This window comes from Oncorhynchus mykiss, chromosome 4, assembly GCF_057628025.1.
Source record: "Oncorhynchus mykiss isolate SJ-2025 chromosome 4, ASM5762802v1, whole genome shotgun sequence".
In the NCBI taxonomy this organism is placed as follows: domain Eukaryota; kingdom Metazoa; phylum Chordata; class Actinopteri; order Salmoniformes; family Salmonidae; genus Oncorhynchus; species Oncorhynchus mykiss.
In genome coordinates, this window is record NC_143025.1 from 74502610 (window position 1) to 74521872 (window position 19263).

Genomic DNA, 19263 nt, shown 5'->3' on the forward strand with positions numbered 1-19263 from the left:
CACTCTCTCCCAAAATACATCATCCAGGAGGATCCTCTCAATGGGGCTCTCCATATCGGCAGACTGTGATATGGCCATTTTTTTGGAGAGACTCCTTCCCTTCCAGGAGAATGTCAAACATGATGACAACACCACCCCAACGGGTGTTGCTGTGCGGCTTCAATGTGGTGCTCTCATTTATCTCACTTTGCTTGGTGAGGTAGATTGCTGCTATAACTTGATGACCGTTTACATACCTAACCATTTCCTTGGCTCTCTTGTAGAGTGTATCCATTGTTTTCAGTGCCATTATGTCCTTGAGGAGCAGATTCAATGCATGAGCAGCACAGCCAATGAATGTGAGGGTAGGACTCCTTCACTTTTGACCACTTTAGACCGAACATGAAGCAGCCTTCATGTTCGCAGCATTGTCTGTCACCAGTGCAAATACCTTCTGTGGTCCAAGGTCATTGATGACTGCCTTCAGCTCATCTACAGTGTAGAGACCGGTGTGTCTGTTGTCCCTTGTGTCTGTGCTTTTGTAGAATAGTGGTTGAGGGGTGGAGATGATGTAGTTAATTATTTCTTGCCCACGAACATACAACCACCCATCAGAGATGATTATCTGCTTTCTCTATGATTTGCTTGACCTTCACTTGAACTCTGTTGAACTCTGCATCCAGCAAATGAGTAGATAAAGCACGTCTGGTTGGAGGGGTATATGCTGGGCAAAGAACAGTCAGAAATCTCTTCCAATACTCATTGCCTGTGAGCATCAGGGTTGAACCAGTTGCATACACAGCTCGAGCAAGACATTCTTCAGCATTTCTCTGACTACATTGAGTCAACAAAAACTTCTGATTCCGGGAGGACCATGAGCTGTTGCTATCAATAAGGTATCTTATTCATCATTTTCACCTCCAATAGAAGTATAGGGACTTTTGTCAGAAGGTTGCTAGTTGTGAGTGCTGAGGGAACTTTATGCCTTGGTCAGATGATTCTGCATCTTTGTTGCATTCTTCACATTTGGCACAGTATTTGCAAATGTACACAACTTTTACTTCAACATTAGCTGCAGTGAGATGTCTCCACACATCAGATAGTGCTCGTGGCATTTTCCTGTAAAGATTAGAAGAATGAGTAAAGTTAGAAAATATTTAAACACACTTTGCTTTAGGTTACTATTTACTAGTTAACAAAAAATCATGTATGTCAAATAAAATATATTCACCCCACCCAGTATTGTAATCAGAATTTACCAGAAAGCATGTAGTCCTTGGCTCCGACAATGTAGTAGTGTGGGCTCAATAGCATCTCATTAGTGTGCAAGATCTTGAGAATCAGCTGTAGATGTGATGGAAGAATACACTGTGCATGCAGAGGGTTGCAATTCCATTGAATTGGGGATAGTTTAACTAAAATATTCCTCAAGACCTAAAATTGCCTTGTGTGTCCCACAAAAAAGGCTCACTGTAATAACTTCTTTGATGAATTTAAGCAAAATTCCCCAAATTCCCGGGCTCAACTTCCCATGGAAAATATACCGGAAAGTTTCCGACCCTTTGCAACCCTAAGTGTTATCCTGTTCTACCTTAACAATGTTGAATTGCAGCCTACATTGAAGTAATGCCATCGGGGAGCTATTTACAAGACTGCCTTGGAGGTTGCAGTATAATAGATAGATAGCAAGTCATCTATTGTCTAACCATTGAACCTCATCCTGCCTCGAATGGCCAAACACCTCAGTACAAACTAAAATCATCACTATGGTGTATTGAACGCTTTAATCAATCTCTATGAATCGTTTTGACCCCCCCCACTGGGAAGGTGAGGGCTACTAGTCTGGCTAGCACTTAACTAGAAGTCCTCCTGACTTCAGAGTTCTGCAAGGCTGTTTTGATGTTGTCGGCATGATGCATTGATAATGAAGGGGGCTGTGATTTTACATGATGATTCTCCTTTGTGTCTTTCTCAATCAATCAGGTACAGCCACATACAGCCTCTAAGTGCTGCCCCCTTCCATTACAACTGTTGGATTTTTAATTCCAAGCAATGAGAGGTCTCAATCTCCCAGAAAAAAAATGTTTGAGAGAACCAATCAATGCGTCCGCTCAATTTCTGAACAAATATTGCATTAACAAACCGCCTTCTGTCCAGACCAGTGAGTCACAGCTCTTCCTCGCTGTGTGGTCACATGGGGTGTGTGAGCAAGGCTAGAGGTCTACTCCAGCAGAATAGCAACGCTTACATATCGAACACACCATCTGAGTGGCACTGAATATTGAGCCAGGTGTTGAAGGAAAAAAGTTACATTTCCTTCTGACATCGTCTTCCCCTAAGCTTCTTACCTCCTTTTATGATTGCATTGAAGAAATCAATTTCCAATGGCTTTCAATAAAGTGAAGCTTATTAAGTCGGCTCCAGGTTGATTCCATGCCAGCATGACACCTTCAGTGTGTAGGTACAAACCTTTTTCATTCAAAGCAATCGATGAGCACCAGTGTTGCTACTCATCTGCCAATCAGGGATCTGGCTTCCCTTGTCTACAAGTTACATTCACAAAGAAGTACAGAATTATAGGGTATGGATGCAGGCACGAATGGTAATTGGGGGGCATCAGGTGCAAACTGTTAATGAATTAATTGCCTTAGGTGTCTACTCACTTCGATACATTATATATATTTATGAGATGGCCGTTCTTAAATGTGTGGGGCTGATGCGGAGGTCCTTTGTGGAAAGCTATCTCATAAATGATATGCAAAATATGATATGGACACTGTCCTTGAACAATGGTCTAAATTTGGCCTGTAGGAAGGAGGTAATATAGTTGTTTAAAACGTGTGGGGATACAGAGTTGAATTTATATATTCACATGGCTTCTCTTTTGGAGTAATTTGTTGTCATCATCAACTCCTCTGCGTGGTGGATTTAGTTAAAATCCCGACGCAACACAATTAATGATTAGAGTGATTTTGTTCTAGAAAGTGTTTCACACCACGGCGTACTTTCAAGGCGCGGGATGTTTTTCCAATATAAATCTTATTGCAAGAACATTGTCAAATATAAATGACTACTTTAGTAGTGAAAGTTATACATGACTTTAACTCATAGGTCCTAGAAGTCTGTGGGCATACAAGTACGTTTTGTTATGGTCCTACATGAGGTACATGATCTACCTGGGAAACATCCTTTTATGAATGTCTCTTTTCTCTCTCTGACCACATCTGATCAAACCAATATGTTTGTTAGATTTCTTGATCGTTTTCTAGGTAAATAAAAGGTGGATTCTGGGCGCCAGAATGCAAAGAGGAGTCTGATAGTATATGCCAGTGCTTATTGACGAAGACGTGATGCCATTACGGCTGTCATTGAAAGTAAGTAAACCGTTTACAGAAAACTGTTTCTTCGGTTTTTGTCGGGATTTATTAAGTACTGGCTTCAGTTCAAGCTTTTAACTTGTTTTGGAGCTTCATCAAGCCAGGTCTCGGGGTGTCCTCGAGCTGAAATGCTCAAGGAGAGAATATTTATTGTCCATCGTATTCTTCCTCTGTGTCACAGATATGCTATGCAGCCTATGGAGTTGGATGACTAGTAAACCTATTTTTAGGGGGAGAGGATGGTACAGTAACTATCATCTGTCAGGATGGTATTTTCATCTTAGGTTTTCTGTAGTATTTAGAGATTATACATTTCTTAGGTTACAAAAAAGGGACAGAGTTGATATTCTTTTCCATAGTGAAGGAAATTGATTGTACCCTAGAGTTAATGTAGTTAAGAGATTCATTTGAATTTAATTTCGGATCATGTCCAGCTCATAAAGAAATTGTCTACATCAGGGGTGGGAAAAACTCCAGTCCTCAGGGGCCTGATTGGTGTCACACTTTTGCCCCAGTCCCAGCTAACACACCTGATTCCAATAATCAACTAATCATGATCTTCAGTTTAGAATGCAATTTGTTTAATCAGTTGTGGATGCTAGGGATGTGGACAGAGTGACACCACTCCTGCCCTGATGACTAGAGTTGCCAATGTCTGGTCTATAGCGGGTCCAATATTTGAAATGTTCTTTGTATGGATTATTTTCATAAATTTAAATCCAAAGAGATTTGCGTAATTAGGGGCTAATGGGGTTCCCTTTGCTGTTCCAAAGGTCTGTAGGTAGTAATATTAGTCAAATACAAAATAGTTTTTAGTGAACACTAGTTGCGCAAGTTCAATTATATAATTTGAAGGCACAAGGCATCCGTGGTCGGAGAGGAAGAATTTGAAGGCCTCCATCATTCGTAATATTGGTGTATAATGGTGAGACACCAAGTGACTGGCCAATTTCCTTCATTAATAACTGGTATACTTTGTATTTTCGATATAAAGTCAGTGGTGTCTTTTAAACAGGATGGCAACTGCATGTTGGAAGAATGTTTTACATGCTTTTTACATTTGTATCACACATTTTTTTTTGAAAATCATTCAAGTTTGTCCGACACACTGAATTTGTCCACTGCTATATCTATCGCTACATCTGCCATCATTGAAGTTGTTTGTGTTGACGAGGGCCGTTGTACTAAACAGTCAACAGCGATTGAATCGTCTAACCAATCAGAGTATCAGAATTTTCAAACGTTGCTTTACTTACGTGTGTTCTGGCTCTGGTCCAACCCATCAGTTTATGGGACCAATCAGACAATCCATTTTCCCATTCACTGTTTTGGTGGTGCTCATAAAATGTATCAGAACTTTAAAAGTAGCAGAGAGCTCACTGTAGTCTGACTACAGTGAATAGAGAGAGACAAGGCCATGTGCAGGGAACATTTCATAACATCTTGACTTTTGCACAGTGGTGAAAAGAGGAAGAACAATGAAAAGGAGAGTTTCACTGCTTTGTTGTCACTCACAACCTGGAGACAGGTTCACATACTATACATACTAAACTTAGAAAGTTAGGTTTTTGCGAAAACAGACTTCTAAAGTTCGGTATTTACAGTATGTGAACCTGTTTTGAGGTTGGGAGTGAAAACCACATAAAATCAAATCAAAATATTTTGTCACATGCTCCGAATACAACATGCTCTTCCCAACAATGCAGAGTACAAAAAAGTGTAACTCAGAGGAAAAGCATACACAAGAATGGGGCTATACAGGGTGTAGCAGTACCAGATCAATGTGCAGGAGGGGTATGATGTATTGGCATGGTAAAGTGACTAGGCATCAGGATAGGTAATAATAAGAGAGTATCCTTCAGAAGCTTCTCAATGTACCATCCTCTCTCGTCTCTCATCAACAAATAGCTGACATTTTGAAAGTATTAGAGTACCTCTGCCAGTATTTTTTCTCTATTGACTACCCAGACTACTAGTTAATTTGATTCACACTGAAAAGTATTTTTTTCTCTCTATTGACTACCCAGACTACTAGTTAATTTGATTCACACTGAAAAGTATTTTTTTCTCTCTATTGACTACCCAGACTACTAGTTAATTTGATTCACACTGAAAAGTATTTTTTCCTTCGAGGTCGGACTGAGCGTTAAGTGTGTGTGGAGCCTGTCGAATAAAAGCCAATAAATGGTAACACTTTATTTTAGGGGTACCTAATTAACCATTTATAAGGCATATATAAATGGTGTATTCACCGTTTATTAATCATTACTCCCACAATTTACTAATCATTTAAGTATTTTTGCAGTCCCTAATCTAAAGTGAGCGCTTTATACTTTTTATAAGTACTTTATAAATGTTTTGATTGGCCAGTGTGACTTCTCACAGAAGGATGGGCATGTCATTGGGATACATTCCGTCAGTATCTATATATACATGGGTGACTAACTAGCTTACTAACATTTTACAAATGTGGGAGTAATGATTAATAAATGGTGAACACAATTTATAAATGGTTTATTAGGTACCAGGGGTGTCATGCACCCCAAAAATCTGAGGGGGCACAAAGTGAGGATGGCTGGGGGGTGGTTCGACAAGGGGCTAGGTCTGGAAGTTGTAGGAATTTAGCATTTTTCAAACACCTGAAACACATTTTTACTGGAATCTAGAGACATAATCATTGTGCTTAATTCTATGTCAAAAAAATAATATTTTTCTGCTTATCTAAGCATACCTCTTGAGCCGTCTGTATCCACCTGATGTGTGTGGTAATTTATATATATTTACATGTTGTTGTTTTTTTACTGAATCTGCTTCTCTGAATCTGGGTAAAAGATTGAAAGGAATGTGAGTCTTAAGTAAATGCTTTATTTTCTAAAGTTGTTGCCAGCAGGCATGCCAGCTACTCTAACTTGATTGATAGCCTGAAATGGCTTCTTGGTAGCTAGTTATGAGGTTGGTACATTGGGAGTCTCTGGGCAGCTAAAGCCAACTTCATAAAATGTCTAGGTGGCTAGTGGTATTACAGAGAAACGACAACATTTTTACATGTAAAAAATATGTAGATATTAAAAAGGACATCTGAGGACTTGACACCTGTTTTAGTTACCCTTTAAAATAAAGTGATACCCAAGAAATATGCTTGGAAAACGTTTAATAAAGTGAGGTTTTTTATTTCTGTATTCCTCTTCTAAGACTTCTTCTCTTGGATCTCTGGGCACCAAAAGGCCTGGAAATTAAAGCCTTCATTTCAATCCATCATCTCGCCTTCCCACTGTGCCGTGTCCCCAGTGAATTCACCTGGGGTTAAACCAACTAAATTTAGACTCTCAATTATGAGCAATTACTGAGCAGGCCTGTAGGCCCCTCAGTGTATTGACTCCCTCACTCACACCCGCACGGCGACACGCAGTTTCCAAACGTAGCTGGGTAAGTACCTGTAATGAAGTGAAACTGCAGGGGAAGAAACTGCCGTCACGGTTCCTGAAACAGCTCTCTTTATTCAGTGTTTAACTTGGATGCAGTGGAGACTAGTGCTGTGCAGTGAGGTGAGCTACTCCTCATTCTTTAATTGGATTGTGTGCAGCAGCAGCAATGTCCATTTCTGTTGCATGTGTTCAGACAGTGCAACCATTTTTAAACACTGCCACGGCATTATCCTTCTAATTTGATGTCCACATTCCAACACAAAGTTATTTCTTGGATGGTCATTTTAGAATTAGGTGAGTAGGTAACCATGAGTCATGCAACCCCTTAAAATATTGGCATTGGCATTGGCCACCTGCTCTCAGAGCTGGTACACACTAGTTTGTTGTTTGTGGAACTGGCAATTAGACCATAAATCAATCATTCACCAGGCTCAGATGTATCAAAACCAACTGAGCTGTTGCCATATTAGCATAGCAACCTGCCAGATCTCTTCAATAACATACCATGGGTGCTCTGTTGTCTTCTAATGAGACTCTTCTGTCATAGTGAAAGGGTAAAGAACCCAGAGTGATATCATTAGAATAGATAATCTTTCTCTCTCTCTCTCTCTATCTGCCTCTCTCTCTCTCTCTCTCTTTCTCTGCCTCTCTCTCTCTCTGCCTCTCTCTCTCTCTCTCTCTGCCTCTACATCCGTGCGGACATGGAACTCAGAGCCTTCTAGCATTCTAAAAATTATTCCTGAACATTCTGGGATGCTTGAACAGAACACCTCAGAACAATCTGAAGTCTTGTATGTTCCATTCCGATTAAGTATTCTGCTGAGAGACGGCATAGGTGTGGATTCGCAAGAGCTCAGATATGGGAGGATGATCACAGCTCTGTCTGTTCCACTTTTTTCCTCTCTTTTTGGACTGTGTCTGTGAGGCAGTGGGGCAGGCAGCAGTGTTCAGGGTTCAGTGGAGTGCAGAAGCTCTTTCATCCCCTGATATGGCTGTCAGTCTCACACACAACCTGCCTGACACAACTGTAGGAAGCCTTATGATCTGCAAATGACGTAACATGTAGAAGAGGGTTGGATCAGAGGGAGAGAGAGAGAGAATTGCTGCATGGTTGTGATCCTGGACCCCAAACAGGTAAAGCAGAGGTAAAGTCTTCCCATTAATCCCCCGACCAAAGATTCACCTTTAATTGAGGTACGCCTCAGTGAACAATCACTCACAGGTTGATTGATTTCAGCAGTCTTGAAGGTTCTATAAATTCTTGTCCTGGAAATAGTTTGTGGAGATGGGGCTCCACCTCAAATCTGTTTGCTCTAAAGGTTTTGTCCAGTGCTCATTAATGTAATTTGATGGAACTTTGAAATTGTTAGGGTCAATTTTCTTGTAATATCCCAAACAAATTGCCACACATACAATAGAGGACATGTTTGAAAGCATAATATCAATTTGTAGTTTGTTCAGTTCTATTTAAGGTATACATAGAAACGAAGTGAGAAACCGAAGGGGGTGATTTAGATAGGAGAATCATACTCATATTATTGAGTACAACCCATGCTCCATGTCAACTAAAGCTTGCAGATCGAAATCCTATGCATGCAAATGTTAATCAATGCCGCAGGCTTTTGGCCATTCATTATCAGTGTTTGCATGTTCACTCCTCTCTGAGATTAATAGCTAATACACAGACTGATAATATGGCTATGGAATACTAGTCTTGCCATCGTTGTGACTGTATTTTGAGTAGTGCCTTGCTTAGATTGGTAGTGACACCCAGTATCCCGGTGGTAATTCCCCTTGCTTTCACTTTGTAAAGCATCATTCCAGGTTTCTCCCAGTAAGACTGGAGAGAATGGGTTCATTATCGAGGAGGCAGATTTCTTCCTTGGCTTGAGTCTTTGGATTAGAGTCATGACAAACTAGAAAAAGTGGGTCAAGATCCGTTTTGGTCATTTGGTGGGGAAGGGAAACCAAAATGAAGGCAAAACACTACTCTCACACAGCACTTTAGAGCAGGAGAATAAAATATGTTTGTCTTCTGAATTACTTTTACCTTCCTCTGTCATCTGATGAAACACTGGCAAATCCTCACTCAGTTTTATATCCATGTCTAAAACATGTACATATTCCTGGTAAACTGGGCTAATTCTCCCCAAACTGGCACCTTTAAATGTCTCATGGGAGTGTGGTGAGTGATTTAAGTGGAGTAATCGATCTCACAAGTGGTCCTTGTTGTGCTGTACTCACTGCGCTGGGTAATGGGGCCTGTGGAATCTCCTGTCACAGGTCTATCTGTGTGTGTACAGAAGGAACAGACCCTGCTTTGCTGTCTCATTAGAAACACTCAAAGGCTAAGTCGCTTCCACCCCTCTATAGGCTCCTGTGTTTTGTACATTCAGATGTCTTGTTTTTTCCTTGAATCCTTTCTGATGTCCTCTTATGGGCTAACAGAATCTCTGCATCTGGTAACCCATTGAGCATTTGACCCAACAGCCTTTTGTTTACTAACTAGTCCATCTCCTTTGTTACTTTGACGCAGGCCTACTAGGTTTAATTGTGTACTGTACCATTGACCCATTGAGTTACTGATCGTGTTGCTTCCCTGTCCCCATGCAGGTCAGGAGCGATTTGGGAACATGACGCGGGTGTACTACAAGGAGGCGGTGGGGGCATTCGTGGTGTTTGACGTGACGAGGGGCTCCACGTTTGAGGCCGTGTCCAAATGGAAACACGACTTGGACAGCAAGGTGAAACTGGCCAATGGGAGCCCTATCCCCTCAGTGCTGCTGGCCAATAAGTGTGACCAGAAAAATGAGACCTCCAACAACACTTCCCTCATGGACAACTTCTGTAAAGAGACTGGCTTCCTGGGCTGGTTCGAGACCTCGGCCAAGGTAAGACACGCACACACACAGACACACAAATATGCCTACACCATAAGACTATAACACAGTGGTGGCTGGTGGTACTTTAAATGGGGAGGACAGGCTCATAGTAATGGCTGGAATGGAATGGTTTCAAACACATCAAACACCTGGTTTCCATTTGTTTGATACAGCTCGCTGGTCACCATAGCATCTCCCACCTGTAGCACACGCTCTAGCAGGTATATCTCTCTAGTCACCCCCAAAACCAATTCTTTCTTTGGCCGCCTCTCCTTCCAGTTCTCTGCTGCCAATGACTGGAACGAACTACAAAAATCTCTGAAACTGGAAACACTTATCTCCCTCACTAGCTTTAAGCACCAACTGTCAGAGCAGCTCACAGATTACTGCACCTGTACATAGCCCACCTATAATTTAGCCCAAACAACTACCTCTTTCCCTACTGTATTTAATTGATTTATTTATTTTGCTCCTTTGCACCCCATTATTTTTATTTCTACTTTGCACATTCTTCCATTGCAAATCTACCATTCCAGTGTTTTACTTGCTATATTGTATTTACTTTGCCACCATGGCCTTTTTGCCTTTACCTCCCTTATCTCACCTCATTTGCTCAGATCGTATATAGACTTGTTTATACTGTATTATTGACTGTATGTCTGTTTTACTCCATGTGTAACTCTGTGTCGTTGTATGTGTCGAACTGCTTTGCTTTATCTTGGCCAGGTCGCAATTGTAAATGAGAACTTGTTCTCAACTTGTCTACCTGGTTAAATAAAGGTGAAATAAAAAAATAAAAATAAATAAACATTCACTCCATTCCAGACATTATTATGAGCAGTCCTCCCCTGACTAGCCTCCTCTGCTATAACAGTGTGCTTTGTTGCCATTAGATCTCCCCTAATCAGGAAGCATTAACTACAGTGATGGTACTACAAGTACTATTATTGCTAGTGTGTGCATTAGGCTTTTTTTATCAGCTTGAATGGAAGGTAAATGTAGGTCTTTGTTTCCAAGGTTGTTTCCTGATATTTTACAGGTTTGCTTTTCAGTAAAAAAAAAAAGAAAGTGGATTGTCAAATAATGTCTTATTGGTCACATGCGCCGAAGACAACAGGTATTCCTTTTGTTCGATTCATTTCAAATAAATTCACCTTACCGTGAAATGCTTACTTTTACAAGCCCTTTACTAACATTGCAGTAAAATAAATAGAGTTAAATAGAGTTAAGAAAATATTATTAAATAAACTAAAGTAAAAAAACAAAAAAAAAACAAGAAAATTACATAAATTACATAAAAATAACGAGGGGGTACCGGTACCGAGTCAATGTGCAGGTGCAGGTTAGTCAAGGTAATTTGTAAAGTGACTATTTATAGATAAACAGCGAGTAGTAGCAGTGTAAAAACAAAGGGAGGGGGGTGTCAATGTAAATAGTCCAGGTCGCAGTGCTCACAGTCTTATGGCTTGTGGGTAGAGACTGTTTAGAAGCCTCTTGGACCTAGACTTGGCGCTCCGGTACCACTTGCCGTGCGGTAGCAGATAGAACAGTCTATGACTTGGGTTACTGGAGACTGACACATTTTGGGCCTTCCTCTGACCATACTTTACCTAAGTTCTGTTATACTCACAGACATGATTCAAACAGTTTTAGAAACTTCTGAGTGTTTTCTATCCTAATAATATGCATATCGTATATTCTTGGCATGAGTAGCAGAAAGTTGAAATTGGGCATGCTCTTTATCCAAAAGTGAAAATGCTGCCCCCTATACCTTAAGAAGTTAATTGGGGTGTATTTGGCCCTCCTTTTCCTATAGTCCACGATCAGCTCCTTTGTCTTGCTCACATTGAGGGAGAGGTTCTTTTCACCACCTGTCTATAGGCTGTCTCATCATTCTTGGTGATCAGGCCTACCATTGTTTTGTCGTCAGCAAACTTAATGATGGTGTTGGAGTTGTGCTTGGCCACGCAGTTGTGGGTGAACAGGGAGTACAGAAGGAGACTAAGCACCCACCCCTGAGGAGCCCAAGTGTTGAGGATCAGCATGGCAGATGTGTTGTTTCCTACCCTTACCACCTGGGGGGTGTCCGTCAGGAAGTCCAGGATCCAGTTGCAGAGGGAGGGGTTTAGTCCCAGGGTCCTTAGCTTAGTGATGAGCTTCGTGGGCACTATAGTGTTGAATGCTGAGCTGTAGTCAGCGAACAGCATTCTGACATAGGCCTTCCTTTTGTCCAGGTGGGAAAAGGCAGTGTTTTGGGTCGTTGTCTTGTTGAAATATCCAGCCCCGGCATAACTTCAACTTTGTGACTGATTCGTCAACATTATTCCCAAGAATCTGCTGATATTGAGTGGAATCCATGCGACCCTCAACTTTAACAAGATTCCCAGTACCGGCACTGGCCACACAGCCCCACAGCATGATGGAACCCCCACCAAATTGTACTGTGGGTAGCAAGTGTTTTTCTTGGAACGCTGTGTTCTTTTGCCGCCATGCATAACGTTCCTTGTTATGATCAAATAACTCAATCTTTGTTTCATCAGTCCACAGTAACTTATTCCAAAATGAAGCTGGCTTGTCCAAATGTGCATTTGCATACCTCAAGCGACTCTGTTTGTGGCGTGTGTGCAGAAAAGGCTTCTTCCGCATCACTCTCCCATACAGCTTCTTCTTGTGCAAAGTGCGCTGAATTGTTGAACGATGCACAGTGTCACCATCTGCAGCAAGATGATGTTGTAGGTCTTTGGAGGTGGTCTGTGGGCTGTTTTTGACCGTTCTCACCATCCTTCGTCTTTGCCTCTCCGATATTTTACTTGGCCTGCCACTTCTGGCCTTAACAAGAACTGTGCCAGTGGTCTTCCATTTCCTCACTATGTTCCTCACAATGGACACTGACAGCTTAAATCTCTGCAATAGCTTTTTGTAGCCTTCCTCTAAACCATAATGTTGAACAATCTTTGTTTTCAGGTCATTTGAGAGTTGTTTTGTGGCCCCCATGTTTCCACTCTTCAGAGGAGAGTCAAGGAGAACAACAACTTGCAATTGGCCACCTTAAATACCTTTTCTCATGATTGGATGCACTTGTCTATGAAGTTCAAGGCTTAATGAGCAAGTAGTTACAGGTATTCAAATCAACAGAATGACATGACTGATTTAATTTCATACAACTTAATATTGCTACACTAAAAATCTTTGTCTGGACAATACCCCAGTACTCAGCTTTTATTGGAAAATGAATGGCATGCCACTGTGATAATTTTCTGTGACGACAGAGTAAATTATTATGCAGCCTCAGAGGGGTGCCCCATACGACAGTATGTATGCTGAACAAAAATATAAACGCAACATGTAAAGTGTTGGTCCCATGTTTCATGAGCTGAAATAAAAGATCCCAGAAATGTTCCATATGCACAAAAAGCTTATTTATCTAAAATGTTGTGCACACAAATTCTTTACATCCCTGTAAAAGAACATTTCTCATTTGCCAAGATAATCCATCCCCCTGGCATCTCCATCCATGTGGCATATCAAGAAGCGGATTAAACAGCATGATCAATACACAGGTGCACCTTGTGCTGGTTACAATAAAATGTGCAGTTTAGTCGCACAACACAATGCCACCTGTTTTCACTTTGTCATTATGGGGTATTGTGTGTATTGACAAGGAAAAAATATATAATTTAATCCATATTAGAATAAGGCTGTAACGTAACAAAATGTGGAAAAAGGGGTCTGAATACTTTCCGAATGTACTGCAATCGGCTCTCTGTGTGAAAATGAGGTCAACTGGGGTCTGCCTGTCATGAAGCATTGGAGGGTACTCTCTCTCTGTTTATGTGTGTGCGCGCCTCAATTCACTGGGGCTTTCGGTTTCTGCTTGCCCCTGTCACCTCAATTCTAATGCCCCCACGAGCCACCAACCCTGGGTAAATGACAGTTACCTCTCACACATGTCCCCCTGCAGTGTCCCTGTCCCCTACACACAGTAGCACCATTCCAGACAGACACTGTACCAGGTCTGAGCAAGGGGTCACACACACCAATGAAACAATATGGTGTATGTGTTTGAGCAGAGTTTGTTTAGGCAGTTGTAGCATTTACGCATGCGCACACACACACACACAGGGACATCCCCATTCCCTAGCCCAGTGGTTTCCAACCTTTTTAGGTTACTGCACCACCAACATATGTTTATCTCTGCATGGAGAACCCCTGAAGTAGCCCTTCCTATGCATTTTACCAGTAGGTCTATGGCCTCATGAGTCTTCTCAAGTACCCCGCAGTGGATAGGTAGTCCTGGTTGGGAACCACTGCGCTAGCCCATGGGGAGACCTTTTAGAGCCACACAAACTTAGTGTCTTTATCAGCTCTAATCCTGAGCTGTTAGACCTGTAAGAGCGTAGACATGTCCTTTGACTGATCATAGCGTGTGCCACTAGAAACCAAAGCAGGCCACTGCTATTTCAGCCCCATCTCTGCCATAGGAGAGAATTCCTCTCTGCAGAATCGGTCAAGTCCAACCTTATACAGATACTCATAATAGGCCATCATGTGTTGAATCTTGTAGCACAATCCATATTCATATCCAATGTAAAATGGCCTTCATAAAGCCACCCTGATTGTTGCAACAGCTTGATGGTCAAATACTGATGTACTGTAGAAGGTTCTGTGCTTTAAACTTGATTTCCTGTGTAATTTCTCATAGGATCACCTATTAACCTTCATTGTGAGAAAGACTATCTATGTCTGTTCAAAGCCTTGAGAATTGTGTGTGTGTGTGTGTGTTTTAGTGTGTGGGATTGCAGTGTGTGGGATAAGCACTTCTGTCAAACAGTTCAACAGAATGGCAAACATTAGCCTTCAGGAAATCTCAGCCTTCGTGAAACGCAAAATGTCCCTGCTGCTGAATTTACTTTTCTGTCATCACCTGCAGCTGTGCATACGCATGTGTGTGTGTGTGTGTGTGTGTTCATGTGAGTGACAGAAGGTGTGCTAGTACCCAGCATGCACCAGCACATGTTCCTGAGATAAATAACTCTATTAGGGGACATAACTCAGATGGTTGGCATGGAGCTCTGGCTGTGAAGGCACGTACCACACGTGTGTTTTAGAGACATGTCTGCTCTTATTTTGTGCTGAACCTCTATTCTAACAACCATCTCCTTAAATATGAGACTCAAGGGAAATATCACTCTCTCTCTTTCTGCTTCTCGCTGTCTTTCTCTATTTACCTCTCTCCATCGGTCCCCCTCCTTCTCTCCCTTTCTCCTTCCCTTCCTCGTCTGTCTTTCTCTCCCTCTCTAACATGAAAGGCTCTCTGAAGAGCTCACCAGCCTCATGTTTCTGAATTACTGAGGAATTCTGAAAAAACTACTTGGCTCTAGGGAACCGACCAGCTACACCGCAGATATACTGTAGCAAGCAGGAAAAATAGACTCAAAACAACAAACAAAACGCTAGTTGAACTTGTTACAAGACAAAGTGTTCATGAACACACACGCAGTTTGCACAATCATTTGCCCTAGACATTCACACTTCAGTTGATGCTCAGTAATGCGTTGGCCACGTTAGCCATACAGGATTCATATTTTTATTATACATTTTTTTGTATTGAGCTTGACATTAACCTGTTTATCCACTTGTCTTTCAGACAAGGAGGTGACTGAAAATGTTGTTTGATGCAAGAAACCGCTTTACAAAATAAAATGCATTATTTTCATGCCCTATGAGCTAAATCATGTGGCTACATGCAGCTCTCACTTTGATCTTAAAACAAGTGCATCTACTCACAACCACTCATGCTGTAAACGCAGTCCAGTTCAATGTAAATGGCACAGATCCATATATGGCAATGGTCTATTTGCATATAGGCCTACTGCAGCTCTGAATTGTTTATGCCACACTGGTCTGTGTAGACGAGTATGGGCTGAGTAGTGCATGTCAATGCAATAGAATCCTACTCCGATGCGTTCTGCCTACAACAAAATCTCTTGCATAGTTCATTTGTTTTGGTATGTTGCATTGAAAGTGGCTAATATTGAGCTGATTCGATCACAATTGCCACAGTAAAGGGAAACGTCGATTAGTGTCGATTAACTAGAAGTGGTCACCAACCTTTTCTGTGTCAAAATGCAAGCCGAGATCTACCACTCAGATTTTAACATGATTAAAAATGTAAGCCTATTCAACATTAACTAATTAAAAACAGAACTGTTGCAATGAAGTTTGTGCAGTAAGCTATAGGCACAATACATTACCACCGCTTATTAGCTTTGCTTGAATTGCCCTGCCAATGCATAGTTTTTCGGGCCTTTGAAAAAATTATATTCCAACATTTGAGGTATGCTATATGATCACACCAGTAATAGATCTGATGTTGTATTACTTGTGAAGCACAGCTGAGTAAGCATACATTTGAAATAAGTTGCTTTTTATTTTATTGGGCTGATTGTGCCTGTATCTCAGCAGAGGGTGAGAGCAGCAGACTGAGGATCCACCTCTCAACATCCCTCCGCTCTCCCTTACCAAAAAGGAGCACCGTCTTCCATATGATGGTGAAACTCGAGTCGCACCGCATTATTTCCGCCTCAAATTCATGCTACTCCTATTGAACAGAAAAAGTTAAATATTCCTCCATATTAAAAAAGACCCAAGTCGTTAATAATAACAACAATGCAAGCTTAAAAGATACACTTTCCTACTTTCATTACTGCTGCAGTGCTTGTTGTAGTGCTGAGGGGAAATAGGAAGAACGTGCATTTTATGGTTTTTAGCGTGATCGACCAGTTGGTGACCACTGCTCTAGAAAGTTGAGTGAAGTTCAATCTGGTGCTTTCTCAATGTGGCAATTGTAGCTTGTATGGCCCCCTTCAGCACCCCCGCTGCCACGGCAAAAAAATGGCCCCTTTCTGCATTAACTGTATTAACTGAATTATTACACTATTACCCTATTGCTAACAAAAAACACAAATAAAACTAAATTGCACAAATCCTTTATCACACAAAAACACAAATAGAATAACACACTTATAAAGAAGAGAACCTGATTATTACACTATTGCACTTCAAACAAGAGAAACAAACTAAATTGCACAACTAATTGCATTACTAATTGCATTTGTACTGTACAAAGTTAAAGGTGCGCTATTTAATAGATTCCCCCGCTCCCTCACCTCGGGCTTCCAGTGGGGGAGACCTAATGTCAATCTATCCCCCCCCCCATCTCGTACATCTGAGTGGGAGACCTTCCCAGGCAGTCGCCTGCATGGCTCACAAACTAGAATCAGGGCGCCCACTCCGACAAGGTTAATTGACCCACAGTTCCACACGGTGACATGATATCATTGACGTGACGTGCAAATGAGCAATAGAAAACCGATTGCACAAATTTTTTGTGCGGGGGCTCTGTGCCGCCCCCGGCAAGATGGCGGCTGTCCATGTCGCCTATACCTAAATCCGCCACTGCTCTATGGGCTAATATTTCTCTGCGGCAGTCCCGGGGGCGCGTGCACAGCTTAGAGGGAACATTGGTCACCATGTGAAGCGTTGGCCAACCATTCAGAAGCACGCCTCAGGCTACAGTCCCTAAAGGTTGGCGAGTGCACACGGGTCACATGACTTTCTGTGGCGTCTTGTGGTCAGGACATCAACTGTTGGACAGCTCAGAGAGAGACCCTGCATCGTTCCATAATTTTTTTCATTTTCTCTACCATAAACTTCATCCATATGTCATGGGGAAGGTGGTCATCTTGAGTTGACAGCTGAGAACATAACTTATTTTACTTGGATAGAGGAGAAAGCTAGAGAAATAACCAGTGGTTTATATATTTTTTAGACTAATGTTCTGTGTAACAAATGGATGCGGCCAAACCGGTTTCACCAATGTTGCACCTCATTAGGTAACTGCCAAAACCATATCCCCCAGCAACTGTATTTGTGTTTTCATGTGAGTTGATATGACCTTTAACCCTAAGCCTGTTGACTTTGTTTTACCTTTCCCAGGACAACATCAACGTGGATGAGGCAGCTCGGTTCCTGGTGGAGAACATCCTGCTGAATGACAAGGGCCTGCCGTACGAGGAGAGCAACGGAGACCGCATCAAACTGGACCAGGAGACGATGGCTGCCGAGAGTAAGTCAGGCTGCTGCTAGCAGTGAGGACTCCTTCTGTGTCCACCCTCCGGCTCGCACCCCAGCCCGCCTCACACAGAAGGCCTAGAGCTCAAGGACTGGGTCTCCGAGCCCCCCCTACCATAGCCCCCATCTTCTGTCTCTACTATCACAACAGGGGCTGCTGTTCAGGGAGGGTGTGGCCCTGAACCCAATTCCTCACTCCAAGCTGTCGTTACTATGGACTTCCCAACTTCTAACCCCCCCATGCGGAAGGGGTACTGTCCAGGGAGTGGGTCCCGGCAGATCTCAACCCACTGACTCTGGACCCTGCCAACCCCATCCCAACACCCCACGTTTCCCCCATCCTTGCCCCCAGACGTGATCTAGTGCCCTCCCTGATGCTCTGTGTTATGAGGCTCTGGTTGTGGAAGACAGAGGAGCACCCTGATGGAGGTGACATTAGATATAGAAACTTACCCTCTTACCGTTACCAGTATGTTCTCATTGTTCTGACACTGTTGTCACAATCACACATGTAACTGTCATGTTTCATAAATGGTGCCAAGAGGTTTAAAAAGAATAATAATGTTACGGTGTGAACAAAGGTGGGATTAAGGCTGTGGCATAACTAATACGTTTTTGTCTGTTTTTTATCATGATGATCTGTGTAATGTTCGTGTGTTCTAGACAATGCTAGTCACACAAATAAGTCTTGAAAGAAAAAAAGAGGGTACCATAGGATAGATCAGTTTTAATATTGCAGATAATTTGATAGAACCTAAAATCTAATAGTTTGCATAATTTCTAATCCCGTTTATTTTTACCCAACACTACCACCCCTCCCCAGATTGGAGTAAACTAACGGACAACAATACTTATATTGCTACTTACAGCTTTCACATGTACGGTGCATGTAGTTAACTAATTATACATATATTCCTAATTTCCTCTTTCTGCAGTTTCTGGATTTTCACTTGATGTCTTTGTGATAGATGTACTCTTTCGTACTAAGAGGTGTATTTTTTTAAACATTGTGTTTGATCATGGATGTATAATTCCTTGTGAGGTACAAAAAGCATCAGGCAGGGGAGTGAACCATCCCTCTGCCCAGGAAGTTGAGTATCATAGACAAGTGTAAATGCTTTTTTAAAGTGCTGGGTCTATCAAATGTATGTGACATTATACATTGAATCAACTACAAGAACAAAAAATAAAACATTTTAATTGCATGTTTTGTCATCTTGGCTTAATCCTTTATTAGTGACAATATTTAACAGAATGGAATTGAAAGTGTGTGTTAATGAAAACACTAGTAGGAGGTGATCCCTCAAGGCTCAACATAGGAGGAACTGAATGTGATCAGAGAAATGGAAATTCACGTTATAAAATGTTTCACAACATAATTCGCTGGTCTCGTGTGTGTGTGTGTCAGGCATGTCCATGCGGTATCACTTAGGGGAGGCTGTGTGTTTGTGTGATAGTCATCAGACT

At 41.8% G+C, this 19263-nt stretch overlaps 1 protein-coding gene across 1 annotated transcript in view; it reads left to right on the forward strand.

Moving 5' to 3' along the window:
- LOC110522381 (ras-related protein Rab-32) overlaps positions 1-19001 on the forward strand; it is a 31286-nt gene extending 12285 nt beyond the window's left edge. Inside the window, exons 2-3 of the mRNA XM_021600742.3 lie at positions 9395-9672; positions 17662-19001. Of these exons, the coding sequence (XP_021456417.1) occupies positions 9395-9672; positions 17662-17811 (428 nt within the window). The 3' untranslated portion in view covers positions 17812-19001. The remainder of the gene's footprint in view (positions 1-9394; positions 9673-17661) is intronic.
- The last annotated feature ends 262 nt before the right edge of the window (positions 19002-19263 follow it).